The 19,786-nt window shown below is 56.2% G+C and overlaps 1 protein-coding gene across 2 annotated transcripts in view; it reads right to left on the bottom strand.

Annotated features, from left to right (window-relative positions):
* The window catches only part of NOTCH1 (notch receptor 1), a 41,731-nt gene extending 31,016 nt beyond the window's left edge, over positions 1–10,715 (bottom strand). For both annotated transcript variants that reach the window (XM_041406419.1, XM_041406421.1), the window contains exons 1-2: positions 10,498–10,715; positions 8,756–8,837 (exon numbers count right to left, since the gene is read on the bottom strand). In XM_041406419.1, the coding sequence (XP_041262353.1) occupies positions 8,756–8,837; positions 10,498–10,555 (140 nt within the window). In that variant the 5' untranslated portion in view covers positions 10,556–10,715. The remainder of the gene's footprint in view (positions 1–8,755; positions 8,838–10,497) is intronic.
* Positions 10,716–19,786: the final 9,071 nt, after the last annotated feature.

Genomic DNA, 19,786 nt, shown 5'->3' with positions numbered 1-19,786 from the left:
CTTTGATGTGTTTTTTTTTTCTCTCTCTTGTTCCATTTCATTTTTGACCTAGCCCAAGTCATCTAATTGAGATTTTAAGATCCAGACTTTCATCTGGAGAGAAACTAAAGGAATTCCCAAAGCTGGGTATACTCGTGGACAGGAGTGGGGAAAAAACAATGCTAGAGCCCTGTTCCTCCTACGAAGGAAAAAAAAATGGCTTTGTTTCTTAAGCAGACATTAGTCAGGACAGTTTGGGAATCAAAGTTCCCATTGTAATGAAAAACAATATAATCCCATTACTAAGCAGAGTGGCCAGGCTATTCACGGGTGGTAACTGGCTACCTGGGAAGGAGCTGCCTTTCAATGGAGCTTCATTCACAACAAACATGAAAGATGTCGAAGGAAGAGCCCAAGACAAAACTCTGCCTCATTCCCACCCTCAACAATGGCTGCTATGAAATATTTGTTTTCCCCAGTCGATGTTTTTTATATCCTCTGCCGGTGTGAAGCTGCACAGCCCCATTGTTTGTGGGAGCCCGGCTCACTCTGCTCACCCTGGCCCCTGATCCTTCTCTTGCAGGAGCCCATTTATGGGGTGACCACGAAGGATGTGCTTCCAGCAGAGGATCCCCAGGGAACACAGCCTGGGCTGGGGCTGCCACATGGTCCCATCACCCACCTGTGTCACTTTTCTAGGGCAGGTCCCCCAGTGAGCACCCACAGTGCCCATCAGACACTGGAACAGCACCCGGCCCTGTGGCATCTCAGAACACCCCCTGCAAGTACTCCCTGCTTTTGCCCTCTAAAAATGTTTTATTCTTTAAGCCAGCAGAAGAAAAAGTCAGAATCTGGGGGAGATGAGGAATTTCTACCTCCCAGGCTGCCTGCCAGCCCAGCACTGCTTGAGGTCACTCTTCCCTCACCACCTCTTTTGGGGTAACTGCTGGATTTCCCCACTCTGGACCCAGCACTTGCTGCCCATGCAGGTTGAATTCACTCTGCTGTGCTCTCAGAGCTCTGGCACACACACAGCCCCAGTGTCACCACCTCACTAAGTGATGATGGACTCCCTCTTTTTTCCCCTTTCCCCCTCAAACCGAGTTTTGGCTAAACACCACGCTGCCCCAGAGCCAAATATGGAAAACTCCCACTCGTGACCCCACCATCCCACTCGTCTGATCCTGAACTTCAAACCTACGATTAGGATCTGAACAGCCACCAAAAGTTTAAACAAGCTAAATTTAGCCCTGATATTTATAAACAAGGAGGAGAGGGGGGTTTTGCAGAGCACACGGGTGCCCCGTGGCACAAAGCCAACCGAAAGCCAAAGAAATTCCTGCTGGGGATGTTTCAGCGGGATGGGGAGTGGGCAGAGGTGGCAATGGCCAGGCAGGGATGGATCCAGCTCCCCTCAACCTCACAGCCATGGAGCTGCTGCCCTTTTGCCCTTTGCAAGCAAAACTCCCAAAAATAGATATTAGCAACAAAACTCTCGCCCACTTGGAAACCATGTGCTTAAGGCCCCGAGAGCAGACGGGTGTCACTCCTGGGGTCTGTATCCCGGGATTTCTGCTGCTGCCGAGTTTAACCAAGGAAACGGCGAGAGAGGGAGGGAAGCCTCTGCCTCCGACACCTTTTGCCGGCAGAAATCCCTGTGTCAACATGACGCCCTCGCCGAGGGAGCAGGGACAATGGTGGCGGCTCTGCCCTCCGGCCGCAGCCCGCATTCCTGCCCCCCTCCCCTGGAAACCCCCCTTTTGTGGGGAGCAGCAGGCCCTGTGAAAGGGCCGTCTGTCGCCCTGCCTTTTGACTTGGAGGTCTGTGTCTAACATTTTAATAGGGGCTGGGGGCCGGGGACAGCCCCCCCCTCCCTGCTGCTCCCCCGTGGGGTCACTCTCCCAGCCCGCCCCAAAGCATCCCAGGGACAGGCACATTCCTCCACCTGCTCCAGAGGAGCCATCCCATGGGTTAACCAGCCAGGAGTGCCTTTGGGAGGGTCTCATCCTGTTCCCCCCAAGCAGGGATGCTCCAGCAGGGTGGGAGTGCTGGGGACATGCTCTCCTCCATGGCTGCTCGCTGACAGCAGAAAATTCCTTAAAATAAACCACGGGACACTCACAAATGCTCCATCCCCAAGCAGTGATGCCAGCAGGGCCCTTGAGGTCCCCATCACCCCACTGACAAAGCCAAAAGCCACAGTGCCAAGGGCTCCTTGCCATGCTCCTCTTGGGGACAGGTGTGACAGGCGCAGGGAGCATCACATCACACCACAGAGGATGAGGAGGATGCCAAACTCCGGCCTGACAACAGATCATGCACAGCCCAGAGGGGAGAAGCAAAGCTGGCACTGCCACTCTCAGCCATGGTGACTTTAAATCAAGCCCAAAGCCACAGGTTCCCCACCCCTGGGTGCCCCTGTGGCACCCAGCCCTCCCAGCCCACCACCGCTGGCCACTTGCCTGCAGGGTGCCCCTTCTATTAAATAAGGGCAACGTTATAGCATCATTAAAACTTAATAAATCCATTTCCCATATAAATACCATTAAATCCAGGTTTTGGGGAAGGGAATTAGGGTGAAAACTTGTTAAAAGAAAATTACTTCGGCGCAAATAAATTTTTGCAACTTGACTGAGCATGAAAGTTTCCCATTAAAATGCGACTCGGCTCCCTTTGCTGGAAATGTGCAAGAGCCTAATAACCATGGCCTAAACATTAACTGTTTAACTGGCTTTTCCAATATTAACTCCAGGCTGCCACGGGGGGAAGGGGAGGACGTGATGGGTGAGAGCTTAAAGCAGACATTAATTACTGCTGTGTGAGGGAGGCACACCCTGAGCTCACCAGCATCCTGCTCCCATGGCACACACTGGGATTTTGGGTTTGTTCTGTGCAGGGCCAAGAGTTGGACTCAATGATCCTTGTGTGGCCTTTCCAGCTCAGGGTGATCTGGGATTCCCAACAGAACTGATTTCGGGTATGGCTGGCTTTAAGCACAGCATGAGCTCTGCTGCATGTGGTAGGCATGAGTTGGACTCAGTGATCATGGTAGGTTCCTTCCAACTGAAAATAATCTTTTTGGGGGCAGAGCTCCCCATACAGCCCAGCCAAACATCTCTCCCCCATTCCAAACACCTCAGAGAGGTTTTATTCCTGCATCTCTCACACCCAGCACTGCATTTACCAGTGGGAACCTCCAGCTGTGGTTGCCCTTGGATCCCTGGAAGTGTCCCAGGCCAGGCTGGACAGGGTTTGGAGCAGCCTGGGTTAGTGGAAGGTGTCCCTGCCCATGGTAGGGGGTGGAACGAGACCTTTAAGGTCCTTTCCAACCCCAGCTATTCCACAATTCCATGATCACCCTATCAAGCACCAGCAAATTGTTGAGATATGTGGAAACCCCAACCACAGACCTGCCCATGGGGGACCTGCCAGCACGAGGAGGTGACAGGAGAGGACCTGACCCACCAGATGTGCACGAGAGGAAGGCAGAGTCCAGATGTGGGTGTCCAGGTTCACACCTGGACAGGCACCATCACACCTGGCCAGATGCTCAGCTGGAAGCAGCACTGAGCTGCTCTACCAGCACAACCCAGGTGTTAAACCCCGGGGAGTTCCCAGCTGGGCATCTCTAACTGTCCTGGGGAGCTGCCATGGTCTGGTGTCACTGGCACCAGCAGGTGCTGCAAAGACTTCCCAACATCACACACAGGAGCTCTGCTCTGCAGTCCAGTCAGCAGGGCCTGACCCTCACAGCTCTCTGCCCCTGGGTGCCTCCACACTCAGAGACCCGAGAAATCCAAAATCCAGCATTTCCCCTTGACCCCAGAGCAGCATTTCCGTCCTTATTCCAGAACTCTGGCTGCAGCAAACCCGGGCTCATGAGGGCACCCTGCAGCAAGGCAGCATCAGGGACTGATGGGATTTGGGCACAGCTGCTGGGATGGGGGGATAGCACCACCCTTCAGGCATGGGGCTCAGCACCCTGTGCCAGGGGCACGCAGTGAGATGAAAACACCATTTGGGAAGAAACTGGAATCATCCCAAACCATCACTTCCCCAGACTGCTGGTGTTTCTAACTCTGAACACAAAGCAGAGCTGCAGGGTAGCCCAGCTTGGGGAGTGGTGAGTGAGCAGCCCAAGTGCCCCTTGGTGCTGCCCAATCCCAGGCAGGTCCTCAAGGATGCCTGCACACAGCCCTGAGTGCAGCAGGGGATCCTGAGTACCTTCTTGGCCACTGGGAAGAAGGCAGGACTCAACCAAGACCCCACAGCAGGTCTGCTTTCCCAGGGGGGCTTAAGTTATACCCCAGAGGCTCTTCCACTCTGCAGCCCCAACACATGGTGCAAAACCTTCACCTGGCAGCACGTTAACCACAGAGAAGTCTCCATCCAGATCCAGAGCTCACCAGCTCTCCCTGAGTGCACCCTGGGGCTACTCCCTCGTTAAACACGCTGATGCTCTATAAAATTCACATTCCACTCATGTACACACGCTGCCACCACTTGGGACACCAACCAACACGAGCAAAACGAGGGTCACCACACCTCCAGGCTTGGAAAAAGCAGGTTAATTTCCAAACAATGTTATTTTAAAACTTGCTAACAGCCTCCTGATTATGTTGTCCGAGCCCTTAATTGGTGAATAGCCTGGTCTAGCAGTGACTTATACGTGTCACCCTCATGCTACATACAATAAACAATAATAGCCTGGGAGGTGAGGCCAGGTGTGAGGTATCATCTGGAACAAATGGACGTGTTGTGGCTGCCAGCAGGAAGGAAGACAGCGAGTCAGGTGTTGAGATGGAAGAGATTTTGGTGGAATAAAACATACCCCACACCACGGAGTGAGTGACCTCCAGCCCCAGGGAGCAGAGCCCCGTGCACTGCTCACACCACGAGACCATGGAAATTGAAGATGTCCCTGCTCGCTGCAGATGACCTTTAAAGGTCCTTTCTGACCCAAACCATTCTGTGAGCTCCTGATCCCCTCTGCATCTGCTCACCTCTCTGCTGTGGCACCTGCTGAGAGATCTCCTCTCAAACACATCCCACGCTCGTCACACAGGACAACCCTCTGGCCACCACAGGCATCCAAGCCACGAGAAAAACCAAGCAAAACAACTTCAGCCCAAGCAATAAAATCGCAAGGACACAGAGCAGAAGTGAGTGGGACCACCTGAGACAACTGATAACCATTGAGACACCTTGCAGAGAGCAGAGACACAAAGAGATTCTCTTAGACAAGAGCTAACACCCCCACTGCTGTCCCAATGACCTCAGCAGCTGGGCTTCAGTTTCTATTCCACTGGAATCCGCAACAGGTGACACTTTGGTATTTTTAATCTCCCCTCTTACCCATTTCCACCTTGTTCTTTCCGAGAATGAGATCAGACTTGAAAGAGCCAACAAGAGTTCTCAACATGGCTGAATCACTGCTCGTCTACTTCTTTAAGAGCTTCCTCTGGTTGATTGTTCAACACTCCACCCTCTTCCTCTCCAGCACCGAGACTGCATTTTTTCTTTGTTATTATTTCATGGAAATAACGTTGGGTTTAAAGCACATGAGAAAAACCAAACCAGAAGGAAACTTCCGCCCTTTACAATGAGATAACAATGACTGAGCAGTTGAATAACTTGAAGGGCACAGAAGCTCGCGGGGCTCACATCACTCCTCTGCCTTCCTGGTTGTCTCCTGAAAGAGTTTTGAGCTAAAATAATCACCTCTTCCCGCTACGGTCCCCTTCAGAACGTTTCTTCCCATGTTTCTGGCCCGCTGCCCGTGGAAGCTGGTGGTGGCAACGGGCACCAGCTCAGGAGCCACTGCCCTGGCTGAACGACAACGCTGTGCTGATTCATAAACAGAGGAAGTACTTTAGCAAACCGACTTTTCCCCCTTTTCAGCACAAGCCCAGTGATTAATTTAACTTATTCTTTCCCTCCACCATCTCTTCTGCTTCTCTGAGCAAGAGGAGAACCCAGGCACAGCTCCTCTGGCTTTAATGGTGAGAGGCTGGTGGAGCAGGGCTGGAAGCTCAGCCCTCTTTCAATGCCATCTGCTTTTAACTAGCGGAGCAAGGGAGGTCCTGGGAATAAATGTCACATGGCACAGGGAGCTAAAATCAGCCCGACTCATTTGCAGGGATGCCAGTCAAAACCAGGGTTATCCAACAGTCTAATTAGGAGCTATCACTAGAAGTCAAAAACGACCTCTTGGAAAAACCTTCTCATTTAGTCTGGGAAAATGCCTTAGTCCAAGGCAAGGGCCTTTTCTGGAATGTCACAGCTCCCAGCAGCACGGAACCTCCCACCAAGCCCCGCAGCAGCCACCAACTCCAGCCTGGACCTTTTAAAGCTCCAGCTCTGGGACAAAAACACCCAGAGCCTTCAGCTGGGGTCTGTGCAAGACCCACAAAACTGCTGCTGCTCTGCCTGCGCTGAAAGACCCGGATTACCCTGCCAAGATGGAAAGCAGCTCCAAAGGAGCCTAATTAGGGTGCTTCTGTCTCAATCCCTCCAATCCCATGCTTGGTCCCTCCATTCAATTAAAGCCCTGCGTGCCCTGCACCGCCTGGCAAAGGGACAAGCAAGATAAGGCACCTGGAGCTTTACAAACTATCCTTGTAAAATAATAAAAAGCAGAGAAAGCTCCTGGTCTTGCACTGGCGGTTTCCCTTCCGTAGCAGGGCTGATAACCTGGGCTTGGAGTTATCAGAGTTGGCTCCACGTAACCCAACGAGCTCTGTCCCGCCACAAACGCCAGGACACTCGTCCTCTGGAGCAGCATCCCCCTCGTACACTATTTATTTCACTCCACTTTCTAATTGGATTTGTGGGGGCAGCACAAAGGGGCTTTATGGCCAAACTTTGTTAAGTGCCAGGCCGAGCAGAGATGTGGCCAGCAGCCAAAATGGTGCATTTCACGCAGGCGCCAAAGGGCAGTGCCAAGCTTTTCTGCGTCTGGTATCTTGTGCTCTTGGCTCTGCTTTGTTTAAGAAGCTTGGAAGCAAAGCTCCTCGTCAAGAGATATTCAAACAAAGTGAAAAACCAGGATTCTGCGAGTCGCTATCAGGTAACTTGGGAAGTTGCACCTCCTTCAGTCTGGCTGTACCTCCAGTATCTGCCCCCATCGCCCTGCACGGGACAAGAGCTTTAACACACCCAGAGCACGCACCTTGTGCTCCTGCAAAAATAACTCACACCCGCTCACAAGGCATCCGCAGCCAAGAGAGAAGTGGTTATTCACAGCCAGCAACCAAGAACTTCTTTAAAGTTAACTTTTTCTCTCAAAAAAAAAAAAAAACAACCCACCCCGAGCCTACTTTGGAGGCTTCTCCAAATAGAGCTCGCACACATCAGATCTAATTAGATTCCATCACCATCTGCACATGAAATGTAAATCAGGAGTTGCAGAGACTTAAGAAAAAAAGGAAAGAATGACCACAAGGAAAAGGAGGGGTGTAAGGTTGGGGAGGGGGTGGAGGGTTGGGCATTCTGGGAAGCCATACATGATTAGTCACACAGCATTAATCTGCCTCCCTTAACAATAGCTGCCGAATTTCGACCGAATCCCAGCTGTCGCTCTTTGAATGAAAGAAAACAAGATTTAGAGCGTCAAGCGTTGGTAAGGGCTTCTGTGCAAAAAAAAGTGGCGTGCATTCATTAGTGCCTCACAAAGGGACCCAGCCTTTGTCCATTAAATTGCTCATGTGCCTGATTGATTTGCTGATTTATTTGCACCAAAGGGTTGGGGGGCTCAGCTTGGAGAAGGGGCGGGAGGTGCCCGGCTACTGGGCAGAGTAACGGCACCCAGGCGGATTTGCAAAAAAGCAACACACATTGTCAAGGGAAACTGCCATTCAACAGGTTGGGATTGGAAATGCCTTCAGGTTCCTCCGCCGAGGACTTCCTATTTGGAAATTTGGGGTGGGTGGGAACGTCTCCCCGCCTGCTCGCAGCTCAGGCCATGTTCAACAGGCAGAGGGGAAATCTGGCCGGAAAACAGAGCCTTGCCCATTCACATTTCTTTTATGGAATAGTTTTAAAAAGGGAGCTGGAGTCTTATTCATTTCTCTTGGTTATTGTTCCCTGGGAGCCTGGAGTGAATCGGCCATCGCTGCGGTGGGTCGGTTGGTCCTTCAAAGAGTCCCAACGCTTTACACATCCGTTCCCCCACAATCAGCTTGGAGAAAGACCCAGTCTGGGTGCCAGGTCCCACCAGGAACGCCAGGCTAGACCACAGCTTGGCACCAGCACTGGCAGAGCTGCAGGAGGAGGTGCCCTGCTCCCCTGGCAGTGCCTCATCAGCCCACGGACACCACTGGGGCAGCTCCAGCAGCCAGAGCCATGCCATGGAACCTCTCCTGAGTGTTTACTGAAGATGTACCGGTCACCCTGGTGTGCAAGGGACTGAAAGGCAATGCTTCGGGGCCAGGAGGGAGTAGCTGGAAAACAGACAGACAGACAGCCTCCATCCCCGCCCGACGGTCCAAGGAGCGCTGCAGGCTGGCCCTACCTCCTGCTCCATCAGCAGGGCAGTCTGCATAGGCTAACACCAGCAAAACATGGCCCTTTGCCCATGTTTTTCCACCCAGCCAGGAACAAAGCCCCGATCCTGCCAAACTCGCGGTGACTCCTACACAAGCAGGTTATTCTTGCCACTCAAGGAAAGAAAACGCATCTTGCCCTATTAAATCCAGAGCCTTCAAAGCAAAGTCAACATGCATGTCAATAACTTTGGTCGGGGGAGATGAAAATCCTCTGGCTGTTCCATACTTACTGGCACACCTCCGTCCCGTTGGGAAAAGTTTCACACTTGCCCCCGTTGAGGCAGGATTCGGCAAGCTGCGAGCACCGTAAACCTGCAAACAGAGGGACAGCATTAGCCACAGCTCAGGGCCCTGGTGGCAGCAGGGGGGCTGCATCCCCTGGTGTCACCTGGGCTGGGGACAGGCTCACTGAGACGCCCAGACCCCCTGTGCCTGCACAGCCTGGTGTGGTCCAGCACCTGGCAGCCCTCACCCGCAGGGTGATGGACGGGACAGGGACTGTGTGGCCCCTGCACTGAGAGGCTCACCTAAAAATAAACCCAGGGTGGGTTTGAGGGTAGGCTGTGCCTGCTCCTCCAGCAGGAGGACTGACAGAGAGAAACCCCAGATCAGGCCCTAGACTGACAAATGCCATTTGGGAAAAAACATCCAGCCCGGGGCCCATTAGTTACCACGAGCTCGGTAACGAAATGAGTCGCCCGTCATAACTTGCTGTGAGTAAAGGTTTCATTGTCTGGCCCTCAGAGCCAAATTCTGCAGAGTTACCACAGCAACTCGCTGAAAGTACCAGAATCGCTTCCGATTTCCACCCCGGCTCGCTCTTCCCCTTCTCTGCCCGCTCGCTCTTCACGGTAACTGGTTCTGCGACACGCGTGTGCAGCCGGGCCAGTTTCACACTGAGCGACTGCAGCTTCGCACCGCCACCGCCACAACCCAGATCCTGCCCTGGATGGGCTCCGAGCCCACGCAGCCCGGCGTCACCCCGCGGGGGCTCCGTGTTCCACGGCACACGGACTGCGCTGCTGGGGACCGCTCCGGCCGGGCACAACTTTCTGCTAACTTCGCCTCCGACGGCTTCCCAGCCCTGCTGTGGGAGCAGCACCGCTGCCTTCGCTCCCCAAAATCCTCTCAGGGCTCTCCGGAGGGGGCTACTAGCTGGGTCCCGGGGGAGAAGGGCACTGCAGGGTCCCGACCCCCCCGGGGTGGGCTGCTCCCCACTCCGTCCCGCACCCCCGGCCGCTTTAGGGGCTCTTTTCCCGTGCCCCGACCCGCTGCCCCCGACGGTCGCGCAGCGCTTTGCGGCGAAACCCCCGGACCCGCCCCGGAGGGGGGGGGGCCCGGGGGGCCCCGACTTTCAAGAAACAGGAAACCGAGAAAAATTTGCAAAACGGTCAAAAGCTCTCGCAGAACAAGCAGCAGGAGCGCGGCCGCCCTGCGCGCCCCTCCGCCGGGCCGAGCCCCGGCTCCCCCGGCAGCGAGCTCCGCTCCCCCCGACGGCAGAGTGCGCCGCTCCCCCGGCAGCCCCGGGCACCCAGCTCCGGCTCCCGGTGGCCCCGAGCGCCTCCTTCGGGGCACCGAGCCCCGGCCCCGCCGCGCTCTCCCGCGCCGTCCCGGCCCCGGCTCCCCCGAGCTCCGGCCACCCCCGCGGGGCTCAGCCCCGCTCTCCCAACACGGTTCCGGTCCCGCTTCTCCCGCCGGCAACGAGCTCCGGTTCTCCCGCAAGAGCCGAGCCCAGTCCCGGTTCCCACGAGGACCCCGCGCCCGGAACCCCCCCGAGGGCGCCGCGCTCCGGTCCCGCCGCAGAAGCCGAGTCCCGGTTCCCACGGGAACCTCCCGGCCCGGACCCCCCGACGGCGCCGAGCTCCGGTGCCCGCCGTGCCCCGCTGGGCTCCGGTGCCCGCCGCTCCCGGCCCCGCTCCCGGCAAACTTCCTGCGGGGCGGCCGGTGCGGGGCCCGCGGCGGCGGCCCTCACCTCGCGTCAGGGCGGGCAGCAGGAGCACCAGGAGGCCGGGCGCCAGGAGCCGCTCCATCCCGCTCTGCTCCCGCCGCTCACAGCCGCATAGATCCGCGGGGCCTCGGCCGAGCCGAGCCGAGCCAAGCCGGTGCCTGTGCGGGTCCGCGCCGCCCCGCCGGGAGCCCCAAACACAGCGCGCCCGAGCGCAGCGACTCCGAACGCGGCGCCTCCCGCGGCTGCTCAGCCCCGGCGGGCCGGGCCGGGCGGCGGGGGGCGGGACGGGACGGTGCGGGGCGGGCCGGGCGCCACGGGACGGGAGGGGATGGGACGGGACGGGAGAGACGCTCCTCCCTGCCCAGCCCGGGGGGCCGCCGCTGGGAACCCCCTTCCCGCCACGGAGGGTCCCCGAGTGGGGCTGCGGGGTCCGCTCAGACCCTACGGGCAGCCCCGGGGTGGCCGCGTCCCTCTGTGCAGCCACCGGACACCCCCGGTGCAGCCCCCCGCGAGCAGACGCGGATGCAGCGGGTGCAGCTCCTTCTCTCCGTGCAGCCACCGCTCACCCCCGGTGCAGCCTCCCCCTGCAGTCCCCCAAACTCCGCAGGGCAGCCCCCCATTCCCAGTGCAGCTCCAGCACAGTTCTCACGTGCAACCACTACAGAGCCTCAGCAGAGCTCTGGACACCTCCATGCAGCCCCCACAAGCAGTCCCACATTTCTCTAGTGCACCCCCAGTTCAGCCCCCACCCCAGTATTAACGCAGCCCTCCCCCATGCACACCCTTCATAATCCCAGTGTAGCTCCTCCATGGTCTCAGTGGAGTTCTTGCACAGCTTCCCCAGTGCAGCCCCCCAGTCCCTGCACAGCCCCCCCAGTTCCTGCACAGTCCCCGGGACCGCAGTAGCCACTGAGTGACCACAGGAGACCTCAGGCCCAGCCCGTCCCATGGTGTGTCCCTGCAAGGACCTGGGGCACACAAACCATGGGACACACGGCAATGGGGTGGCTGTACGGGGGGACCAGGACACGGACTGACCACCCCTGGGTGCTGGGAAGCGCAGTGTGGGGTTCCCCTTCTGACCCCCAGCAGGACTCAGGTGTGCACAGGTACGTGGAGCCGTTTCCCACCCAGCTCCCCCGCAGGTGCTGCAGCTGGGTCGGATGTTGTTTGTTTTGTGCTGTGAACTCATGAACTCCCAGGCAGAGCCTGGCCAGCCCCGTGCACCACATCCACAAATAAACAAACACTCTGGGAGAAGCGGGGAAGCCAAACCCAGGGGCAGCCCCACAACCCCCACACGTGTGCAGGTTGCTATTAGAGCAGTGGTGACAGGGGGTCCCCGTGACCTCATCCCCAGAGCCCCACTCCTGCCCCAGTTGCCACTGGGCCACAATCAAGCCTGGAAAACCAAGCTGGAATGCCCCACCTGAAATCCATCCAGGCCCTGAGCCCAGGACAGGTTGAAGCCCTTAATCCAGTGTTTGTGGGTGTCTCCTGCAAGCAGTGGCTGCAGGGGGTGCTCAGGGCTGTACCCACAGAGCACCACTAATGGGAGCAGCCCGTGTGAGGGTACTTAAAAATGATGTTTCCTCATGAGGCTTTGGGGGCCAGTCCTGCTCAGTGAGGCTGCAGTGCCTGCAAAAGTGGGGAGCAAAAACTCAGTGTGGAGAATTTGGGGTACCAACTCTTCATGGGATGTGGGTACTCAAATCCCATTGGACTCTTGTGTCTACCTCAAGGCTGTTGGAGGGTATTGGATGGTGCTTTTACAGCTCTAAACGTGAGGACATGGAGGGATGGCTGCCAGCATCTGGCTGAAAGCTTGGGAAAGAGGAAGGGGAAGAAGGGTTGGCAACGGGTTAATGGGAGGGAGGTGACACCGTGGTCATCTGTGTCTCTCATCTCAGGGTACCTCTCCACCAGCCCCCGGGCTCATCCCATCCCATGCCAGCCCTGCTGTTATCCCACTGCTTCCTGTTGTAAACTATTTCCAGAGCAAGTGTGAAACAATTAAACAAACCGAAGGGCAGAGTCTGCTCACCAGATCAAAGGCGTGAGCCCTGCAGCGGTACCTCGCTCCCGCGGCTCCCTCCTTCCCTGCTCCTCCTGCCTTCCCCTCTCTGGGCTCTAAAGCAGTGCCCTGGGCTCTCTGTGGTGCCACTCAGGGTCCACTGGTAGCTTGAGCCTGGAATAATTCCAAAACATGGGTGCTGCCTGTTCTATCCTCCATGCAGACACACGTATGGTGACAACAACTGGGCAGTGGGATGTGACCCCAGCTGTGCCACCACAACCTTGTCACCATCCTCAGCCTCATCTGGAGGTGTGAGGACAGCCTGAGGTTTCTCCACTTGGCCATCCTTGGAGATGGAGATTCTGTGCTCTTTCTCCATCTCTCCCCTTTCCTCCTCTCCATCAGAGCCCCTGGAGCAGGGAGCATCTCAGCTCCACCTGCCTGGAAATGCCGGCCGAAGCTTTGCCCGGGCTTGTTCCCCATGTGCAGAAAGCACCGTGCATTCAGCTCAGCTGCGCTCTGGGACTTGATCCCTGAGACTTGGGAGAGACCCCCCCCTGCCCCTCTGGATCATCATGGGCATGCCAGGGGACACGGGGCACTCAGGGTGCCACACCTGGGAAAGAGGAAGGGATGTGCCATCTGAGGATGGAGAGCTGGTGATGCTGAGGGATGTGCAGGGCGGTGGAGACACCGGATAACCGTGTGTCCCAGGCTGCTCCTGGAGGTGCTGGACTGGAAAGGCACGTGGGAAGCCAGGAGAGAGCCCTGGCCCTGGGTTTCCTCCGTGGCTGGAAGGGTCTGTGTGGTGTCCACAGCATAAACACAGGCGGACCGGGCGTGCGGCCGCGCAGCCGCGTCGCCTCGTCCCCCGAGCACAGGAGGTCAAATACATCTATTTATTGCCATCACCCCGGGGCTCTGTGACCCCACAGCTCTGGGGCTCTGCTTGGGGAAAAAGCTCTGCTGGGAGGGAGCTAAAAGGTCCTCTGTGGTTTCCCATGGAAGCCTGAACACGAGGATGGCTCCTCCAGCCAGGCGCTGCTGCGAGATGTCCCGCTTTAATCTGGTTCCATCCTTCCCCTGGTACTGAGGGATCTGCTGCAAGATCCTTGTGGGGAACCTCCTCAAGTTTCCTTCTCCCACACGCCTCCTCCAGAGACTCCTACCAGCAAAAGTAAAAAAGGGAGGAAGGCAGAAGTCAGCACTGAGCATAAATCTTTTTGCAATAAGAGGTGAATAAGACATAAATCTAAAGAAATTTTTTCTTTTGAGTGGTCTTCAGGGGTTAAAAATAATGGGATTTTAGGTCCTTTTAAAAATAGTGTTTGTAAAAGGCTTTAATAGAAACCTTGGCAACTGTCCATGTGATTAGTGATTTAAAAACATGAAACCTCCACACATGTTTAAAAGTTTTAATAAGTTAAAATTAAATGAGTGAAACTCTGGGAATATTTTTTTGTTACTGCAAGCTAAGAAAATCATGTCCGTTAAGCAAAACTTAATACAAATATAAACAGGTAATGCACATCTGTAAATTATTTTCATGTCTCCAGGGGCTGGAAAAAAACCTAAGTGAGACCAGCATTCTTATATATATTTTGCCTTGACAGCTCAGGAAAAAATTTGCCAAAAACCAGAGTTAGAGCACTGGGCTGGCGTGGGAAAGTTGGTTTAGTGAGAAATTTGCCCGAGGCTATTTAAATAAAAACAGGCGTTTTTCTTTAATGGCAAATGCCTGTTAAATACAACCAAGGCGGCTTCCAATCGCCTGAGTAACTTGTGTGCCTATTCCTTCTTGACACTTTCATCTCTTTATCATCACAATCAATATTTTGCTCTTATACCTTCGGTGCAATAAAAATAAGACTGATAAGGCAGACATCAAACTGGATCTCTCCTGCTTTCCCCACCGTGCTTGACTTGGCATTGCTTTGCCGCCTGGATTTTGGAGCAGCACGGAGGGTTAGCCCTCCTCATGCTGGTACATGCACCCCCACCCTCCCTCATGCTCTGAAAAAACCTAATTTTTAGTAATTAAGTGTGAATCAAAGCAGGTAGAGCATCCTGAAAAGTCTGAGCAGATAAAAATGCACTGGTCATGGAGTCTGTGAGGTGAAACTATCCCCAAACTTCTCCATAATGGGATTAAGGCATGATTCTCTGGGGCACCAGAGAAAAGAGGCTGGATTTGCAAGAATGGTCTAAATCCTGATTTGTTTTAATCTTATCTTTCTTAAATAGCTGAGTGGAGGATTGTGCCTGAACAGTCACAGCTTAAATCACACCGAGTGCCATCCCTCTGCCACAGTGCTCTGGCAGCACGTCCCCATGGAAGACGACTTTTCTCCCACCAGTGCAGTGGGATTTGGTCCCATCAGGATGTCCAGGGCTGGGATGGGACAAAGGACAATCAGTCCTTGCTGCCATGGGCAGAGATTGGTGCCATGTGTTGTCCCTGCCCTGGCACGGCTGCCGCACCAGGCTTGGCACTCACGGAGTTTTCCTCCTCACGGGCTGCTGAAACTGGTTTTAATTGCAGGGTTGCTCCTGGCCATCATTTCTGAGTGTGTAAAGTCAGCTCAGGAACTCTCACCCAGGGATTAGTGACAGGCGGGAAGACGTCCCCGAGGAGCAGCTTTGCCCGCGCTGTTTGTACCTGGGTGAAAGGTGCTGCTGCAGAATTGCGCTATAAAATCTGTGTCACATTTAAAATAAAATGTCTTTATGGGCTGTGAGGGGAGAGCAGGTGCCGGGCAGGCATTGCTCAGCCTGGCCCTGGCCCCTTGGTCCCTGTGCTGTTCCTATCCAGCTCCATAAAACAACTGAAACATTCTCTGTTGTGTAAACAGAGCCTGGTGGGGTTTATGGAGCTGCGAGTGACAATGTGCTTGTCCCCAGGCCCGTCCCAACCACACGGGCTGCTGGAAATGCAGTTCTCCCTGTCCTTTGGTGCGTGTCCCTGTTCCCTCCGTGCTTGTTCACGCCTTTGTCTGCACCCTGGTGCTGCAGACCCTGCGTGTCCCTCTCCTGTCCCTCGGTTATTTAGGGTGTCACAGACACCCAGCTCGGGGATGGGGCAGCTCTGCACACACCAGCTCCCACCCACAGAGGAGGTGCAGGGGGTGACCCCGACTCTCTGGAGTGCAGACCCCAGCCCAGATTTGTCCCAGTCCTGGGGACATGTGGGACACATTTGTATTTCACATGCATCTTCCCTTTGAGGCCATCCGTTCTTTGCTTTTTCTTCCATTCCCCCTTTTCCTGCCCAGGCAGTTTTCATCACCTCAGCAAATAAATTGCTCACCGGAGTGTGTGGAATCAGGATCAAACCTCCTCTGATATCTCCACTAAATAATCGAAAACCATCGCTCACAGCAGTGAAAACCCAAGCGTGATTCTCTGTGCACAAGCCCAGGCATGAACCTGATACTGGATTTCTGGACCGTGGTGCAATGCCAAGCTCATCCAAGTCACGCTGGCATCCCCGCAGTTTCACCCGGCTCTGTGCTGCTGGGATTTGCCTCTCCCAGGGCACATGCTCAAGAAAAACGTCATGCCGTGTGGACACTCGCCCCGCAGAGGTTTCGGGCAGGTTTTCTGGGAGACATCACTCACAGAGATCTGGGCGTGCCCCCTCTCGCCGTGCTGGCCCTGGGGGGGCTGCCTTGCAGGGTCCCGGGATGCCACTGATACCAGCAGGGAGTTTCAGGGGTAGTTCTGTGCCAGCTCTGTTCTCACAGCTCTGGGATTTGGGACTCCTGTGCTGGGATGAAGACAGCTGAAATTCTTAAGTGATTACAAAAAGACAGTAAAAAAGGATTTTCTGCACAGCAGCCTTTGCTGATGCTCCATTCACGGGCACTCTCACCCACCGCCCCCTCTTTCCTTCCTCACGGAAACGGGAAGACTGGGAGATGTTTCACTTTCCAGAACGTCTGCAAAGCAGTCTTTGCCCCCTGAAACACGCACAGGGAGGGCCACACATCCTCTGCACTGCTGCAGGGTGTGCTGGGCTGTTGCAGTAGCAATGGCAGCCCCGTGCTGGGGTGCTGGGGGTGCTCCTTTGTCCCCCCCTGCCATGGCTGGGCACATGTGTGAGGGCTGCTATCGGGGAACGCTTCCCACCCAGCTCTGACCTTGGTGCCTCCCAGCAAAAACACCTCCTGGAGAGGGGCCAAACACAATAGCCAGTTCCTTCTACTCCCTTCCTTCCCAGGCAGCCACATTATCACAGGGCTCGGCTGCGAATCAAAGCCAGGCACACGAAGACGGGAACCAGGAGAAATCGGCCCAAAGATGCCATTTCCGCTGGGAGAGCAGTGGCACGGAGCCCCCTGTGCTACCACAGGGTGTCCCACCACAGCCTGGCAGGGAGGGAGGACCCTGCAAGCCGTTCTTGGGGTACCCAGGAGCTGCAGGAATCCCCCGTGATGCCCAGTGCACCCCCTGGGCCGGATCCTCTGCCCCGTGCCGTAGCGTTGGCTGTGGGGTTTGGTGGTGCCACAGCCGGTTCCAAAGCTTTTGGAGGAGCCCCAGAGCCCATTCCCAGACCTCTGCTCATGGGCAGCTCTACGTGAGCGATTTCTTTCCCAGAAAATCATTGTGGGTTTTCACAGAATCACACAGTATGCGGAGTTGGAAGGGACCTGTCAGGATCATGGAGTTCAATTCCAGACCCTGTACACGATACTGTGAGAGATGGTATCGAAACCTTGCTGAAGTTCACAATGATTACATCTACTGGCTTTCCTAGATAACTATTGTTTTTCTTAGCTTTAGCCTGAAAAATAAATTTAACTACAAGTCCCTGCCACGCCAGAATCCTTTGTCACCCCTTCGCGGGGAGAGGTCACTCCTGTCCGCCGGAGAGGCAGCGGGATGGGGGCTCGGGGTTCCCTGGCTGTTCCCCCATCTGCAGGGACGGGGTCGCTGCTGCCGTGGCACGCTGCGGGCACAGCCCGGTGGCACGGGCCGGGCCGTGTGCCGTTCCACCCCCGGCAGCACCTCCGCCTGCGGCACGGGCCGGCGCGGGCGGCGGGCTGGGAACCGGCCGGCCGGGAGATGCCAGCAAGGTGTGATCCCTCCTCCGCCGCCCGCAGCCGCCGACTTCAAAGCCCGGTGACCTTTCAAATGCAGCAGCTCCCGCGCAGGGCGGGGAGACTCCCAGGCCGGGAGGAAGCAGGGACTGCAAGAGAGAAAGAAACCACACACACCTGGAGCCCAGGATGGATGGGAACGACCTCCTGTCCCAACATATGGGGACAAGGTGATGCTGCCTGGTGGGACCCGCGTGCCACCACCAGCTCCCCACTCCTGGCAGGATTCTGTGCCTTTGGAGTCTGCTCCTGGCACAGCTGGGCTGGGCTGGTGCTGTCACCTGGACTTTGGAGTGCAGAAGCTGCCGAGGGTGGTGGTGTCCTGCTCTGGCACATGGCTGAGCCGTGCCCCTGTGGCACCTGGGTTCTGCCAAGGCCTGGATGGAGCCACAGCCCTGCCCCATGGAGCAGGGAGCTGCAGGAGCCCGCGGGACGATGCTCCCACGGATGTCCAGCAGCATAAACACATCAAAGCGTGTCCTGATGGCAGCGAGTAAACAGGAAGGGACAGAAAGACAAACACGGCTCCTCGCAACTGGCGGGGGAGAAAAACAACTCTCTCTCCAGGCGGGAGAAGGTTTGCTGCCCGCTCAGCTGTGACCCCGTGGAGAAATGAGCCAAATGAGCCAAATGGGCCAAATGGGCCAAAAGGGCCACCTGCTCCAAATGCTGCTGGGTGGATAGCTGTGGGAGGCTGAACCCTGCCAGGGGTTGCGGATGCCCATGTGCCCCTTGCTGCCCGTGCATACCAGGGCATTGTGCTCAGCGCTCTGAGCAAAGTGGATTTAGGACAACTGGTGGAGACAGGGCTGAGTGGGATGGGGGCACACGGGGTGTTGCAGGCTGCTGCTTCTCCTGCTGCTTCCCCAGAGCCCAGGCCGGTTCCCAGGGCTGCCCCACAGGGCTGCGCCAGGATCCCTAATGGGATTAAGGTCCTCCTTGCCGGTCATCCCATCCTAATCCCGCTGGGAGGCGAAAAGTCAGGCTGGGACAAAAGGCATTAGCTGTCCGCGCCTGGCCGTGGCCGCTGACTCCCGCGCAGTGGTGGGGCCGGGACAGCAGCCACAGACCCCTCACTGCTGCCTTGTGGGTGGTCACACCACTGGCTGAGTCCCTGGACACTGCTGGGGACACTGCTGGGGACACGTGGGGACCCCAGCCGTGCCAGCACTGGACGTGGGAGCGCGGCGCTGGCACGGCTCCGCTGGGCGTCAGTGGGACGAGTTGATTCACTGCCTCGGAGCAGCTGCTGTCCAGCAAAGTTCCTGTTTTTCAGTGAAATCCCTAACTCCATGCCTGGAACAAACAAATGAGAGCGGAGCAGGTGCCTGGCCCTGTGCAGGGTAGCTGCAAGGGCACAGCCTTGGCTGGCTGTTGGAAACACAAACTCCGGAGCTGGACTGGTCCACAGTCAGAAATGGAGGAAACAACTCAAAAAAATCCCCTCTTCAAAGAAACTCCAGATTCATGGGTTTGGGAGGGAGTCAAACCCTCCTGCTTTGGGGCATGAGAAAAAGTGAAAAGGTGAGAAAATGAAAACTAAATTTTCCCTGGAGAGGGATTATCCCCCTTGTGCCTATTCCCCTCCACCTCATCCCTGCTGTCCCCCAGGCAGCCCAGCAAGTCCCCATCCCTGCAGAGTCCTGGCAGTGTGACCAAAACCCCCTCTTGCACCCATGGGAGATGACTCTAAGGGTCAGATCTGGGCTGTGCTAAGTGTTCAGGGGGTTTAAATTAAAACATTATTTAAATGAAAACATGAATGTGTTTCTCTGCTCAGGCACAGCAATGCGGGAGCAACAACACAGTGCTCAGGAAAGGGGAACTCATCCCACCCCACAGCACTCCTGGGGACAGCCCAAGGTGCCTCCAGCAAAGGGAACACGAGGGTGAGGGGCCCATCCAGGCTATCCCTGCCCCCCAAACCACAACCATGGTGGGGTGACACCCAGCACAGCCCCATGGGGCACGGGGCAGGCAGGGGGGCACCGCTCCCTGTGCCAGAGCGGGCTGGCTTCGGTTTGCTGAGCGGGATGTTTTCAAACCTGCTCTTGAGGGAGGAGGTTTGCCAACGGAAATATGTAACTGACTGTAAATAATGGCTTTTATCTGCAGTGAAATGAATAAGCTGCCGGCAGCAGCGGGGCAGAGCCGGCGGGGCTGCGCAGGTGACAGCGCAGGGTGTTGGGTTACGGGC

The sequence above is a fragment of the Onychostruthus taczanowskii genome, unplaced genomic scaffold (genome assembly GCF_017590055.1).
Source record: "Onychostruthus taczanowskii isolate IOZ18803 unplaced genomic scaffold, ASM1759005v1 scaffold25, whole genome shotgun sequence".
Lineage (NCBI taxonomy): Eukaryota > Metazoa > Chordata > Aves > Passeriformes > Passeridae > Onychostruthus > Onychostruthus taczanowskii.
This window is presented reverse-complemented; position numbering and strand designations above follow the sequence as displayed.